The sequence below is a fragment of the Myotis davidii genome, unplaced genomic scaffold (assembly GCF_000327345.1).
Source record: "Myotis davidii unplaced genomic scaffold, ASM32734v1 scaffold211, whole genome shotgun sequence".
NCBI lineage: Eukaryota > Metazoa > Chordata > Mammalia > Chiroptera > Vespertilionidae > Myotis > Myotis davidii.
The window spans coordinates 1076302-1079617 of NW_006282523.1; the positions used below are offsets into that span (position 1 = coordinate 1076302).

General features: G+C 55.1%; 1 protein-coding gene across 1 annotated transcript; it reads left to right on the forward strand.

Moving 5' to 3' along the window:
* Positions 1 to 1554: 1554 nt before the first annotated feature.
* On the forward strand, positions 1555 to 3131 carry TSPAN10 (tetraspanin 10). Its single transcript, XM_006753063.2, has 2 exons — positions 1555 to 1821; positions 2217 to 3131. The coding sequence occupies exons 1-2, from the start codon at positions 1786 to 1788 to the stop codon at positions 2802 to 2804; spliced, it is 624 nt and encodes a 207-aa protein (XP_006753126.2). The 5' UTR covers positions 1555 to 1785; the 3' UTR covers positions 2805 to 3131.
* The last annotated feature ends 185 nt before the right edge of the window (positions 3132 to 3316 follow it).

Consider the following 3316-nt stretch of genomic DNA (forward strand, 5'->3'; position numbering starts at 1 on the left):
CAAACCGTGTTTTGTTTGTTTGTTTGTTTTGTTTTGTTTTTAATATGCACTAGGTGTACCGGTTAATAATGCAGATGTTTTTTCAATAGATGGAGTTACACACATGTTGATATATATGCGATTTGACATGTATGCTATGTTGTTGTATTGCTCCTTCAGATCACCACTTGTTCCTACCGACGGCGCACACACTTTCTGAGCAGCACTTCAAAACATATGAAGAAGTGGAAATTTGGGTCTCTGAATGGTCTGCCTCAAAACAAGAAAAGTTCTATTGGGACGGTATCCACAAATTACCTGAAAGATGGGGGAAATGTGTAGCTAGCGATGGACATTACTTTGAATAAAGCACTTTTGATGTTTCTCTTGAAATTATTGTATTTTCTTTGAGTTACAAAATCTGCGTTATTAACCGGTTAATAGTCAATCCACATTATTAATGGTTAATAGTTAATCTGCACTACTAACCGGTTAATTATTAACGTGCATTTTTAACCAGCTACTAGTTAATCTGTATTATTAACCAGTTACTAGTTAATCCACATTATTAATGGTTACTAGTTAATATGCATTATTAACCGGTTAATAGTCAACCCCCATTAACTGGTTAGTAGTTAATCTGCATTATTAACTGGTTAATGGTTAATCCGCACTATTAACCGGTTAATAATTAATCCACAGTATAACTGGTTAATAGTTAATCCACAGTATTGATCAGTTAATAATGCAGATTTTATAATCAAAGAAAACAATTTCACAAGAAACATCAGAAGTGCTTTATTCAAAGTAATATCCATCGCTAGCTACACATTTCCCCCATCTTTCAGGTAATTTGTGGAGACCATCCCAATAGAACTTTTCTTGTTTTGAGGCAGACCATTCAGAGACCCAAATTTCCACTTCTTCGTACGTTTGGAAGTGCTGCTCAGAAAGTGCATGTGCTGTCGATCAGAACAAGTGGTGATCTGAAGGAGCAATACAACAACATAGCATACATGTCAAATCGCATATATATCAACATGTGTGTAACTCCATCTATTGAAAAAAAATCCGCATTATTAGCCGGGACACCTAGTATTTCTTTATTTTCTTTATTGATTTCAGAGAGGGAGGGAGAGAGAGAAACATCAATGATGAGAGAGAATCATTGGATTCTCTCCTGCACGCCCTCCACTGGGGATCGAGCCCACAACCTAGGCATGTGCCCTTGGCCAGAATCGAACCTGGGACCCTTCAGTCCGCAGGCCGATGCTCTGTCCCCTGAGCCACACCGTCCGGGGCAGTCCTACCCCTTGGAAGCTCAGATCCCAGGTACCTCGTAGCCAGGAAGGACGTGCCTGTCTCGTTTTTACAGGGAATGCATGGGGATGAACCGGCATTTAGCCGTGGGCGAGTGGCCGAGACGGTCACTGTGCCAGGTCACAGGGCTCCATGCCCCTGGGGGAGCAGGGGGAGCAGCCGTGGACACTGCCAGGCTGAGGCCCACACTGGGGCCCCACAGTGATGGCCATGGGGCAGCCCACCCCTCGGTGCCCACAGAGCGAGGCTGAGAACTGGCTCAGGAAGAAAGGCGGCTGCGTCTGGACAAGCAGGGGCGGTCCTGAGCCCTAAAATGTGATTCCTCACATGATCCCATCGTGACACGCGTCTCGGGGGGGCTCCCGGCTCACCCGGCCCTGAGCTCCCGGCTCCCAGAGTGGGCACAGGACAGCACCGGCCCCCGTGTCTGTGTCCCCGCCAGAGAGGCCACGGAGACCAGCGCACTTGTCCTGGGGGGAGGGGCGGATGGAGGAGGGCGAGAAGAGCCCCCTGCTGTCCCAGGTGAGTCAGTGCCCTGGCGGCCTCCCCTGGTTGGAGATGCCCCCAGGCCCAGGGCCCGTAGGAGCTGCTAGGATTGGGGTGGGCTGTTCACCTCACCCTGCACCCTGTTTGGACTCTGAGGTGTGGCCCAGCCTTGCCCTAGCATTTGACCCAGCACGGGGTGCATCCATGCCCCCGGGAAAGCACAGGCCCAGGAGATGGTGCCCACGGGGGGCCTTGGGCCTCCCTTACGTCCTCTCCACCCCCTCCAACACCCGACTCCTCAGCCCCCTCATCTCCCCGGCGCCCCTTCCGCATGTCCATGTCCCTGGCTGTCTAGGGTCTCCGAACTGCCCCCTCCACTGACTGCTCCCTCGCCCTGCAGGCTCTGACCCCTGGCCCTCCTCCCTCTGTAGGATGCTGGGGGCCAGGAGCCACCCCTCCCTGCCAGCTGCCTGGGCCCAGAGCTCCAGGAGGGACGGGCCTGGAGGGCAGGCCTGGGGGGAGGCCGGGCCCCCTCCCTGCCCTCCCTCCCGCTGAGAAGCAGCTGCCTGCAGTGCCTGATCTTTCTGTCCAACTTCCTCTTCTCTCTGCTCGGCCTGCTGGCCCTGGCCATCGGGCTCTGGGGCCTGGCCGTCAAGGGCTCTCTGGGGAGCAGCTGGGGGGGCCCCCTGCCTGCAGACCCCATGCTGGGGCTGGTGCTGGGAGGGCTGGCGGTCAGCGCCGTGAGCCTGGCGGGCTGCCTGGGCACCCTCTGTGAGAACGCCTGCCTGCTGCGCTGCTTCTCCGGGGGCCTCCTGGCTTTCCTGGTGCTGGAGGCCCTGGCAGGGGCCCTGGTGGTGGCCCTCTGGGGCCCCCTGCAGGACGGCCTGGAGCGCGCCCTGCACGTGGCCATCACCCACTACCAGGATGACCCTGACCTGTGCTTCCTCATGGATCAAGTCCAGCTCGGGCTGCAGTGCTGTGGGGCGGCCTCCTACCAGGACTGGCAGCAGAACCTGTGAGTCCTGATGCCCAGAAGGGGCACACCCACCCACATGGACTCACTCCTACACACGCCCACGTGCACTCACTCCTACACACGCCCACGTGGACACACACCTACACACGCCCACGTGCACTCACTCCTACACACGCCCACGTGCACAGTCAGGTGGCCATGCAGAAGCTCAGCCAGCACCTAGGAAGTCACTTTTGGGAGCTTTTTAATAAGGAGGGCACATGAACCATCTCAGTGTCAAATGATAATAGCTTTTAGGTTAATTCAGGATGTTTTCCTGCCACGGGTGTGCGTGTCTGTGTCTGTGTGCACAATTGTGTGCCTGTGCACGTGTGCACGTGTGCACGTGTGGACTCACGCCTGTGTGCCTCATGCGTGTGCATTCAGGCCTGTGTGTGGCCCTGGAAAGGTGTGGAGGTGGGAGGAGGTGTCGTGTGCAGCGTGGGGTCCCCGAACCCTGGGCCCCGCCCTGCACACTGACGCGCCCCCCCTTCCCCCTCCCCCCGCAGGTACTTT

Excerpts from the sequence above, each read along its gene's own strand:
- TSPAN10 (XM_006753063.2), top strand. The coding sequence starts at position 1,786 with ATGGAGGAGGGCGAGAAGAGCCCCCTGCTGTCCCAG. Across the intron at positions 1,822-2,216 it reads AGAGCCCCCTGCTGTCCCAG|GATGCTGGGGGCCAGGAGCC; the intron begins GTGAGTCAGTGC and ends CTCCCTCTGTAG.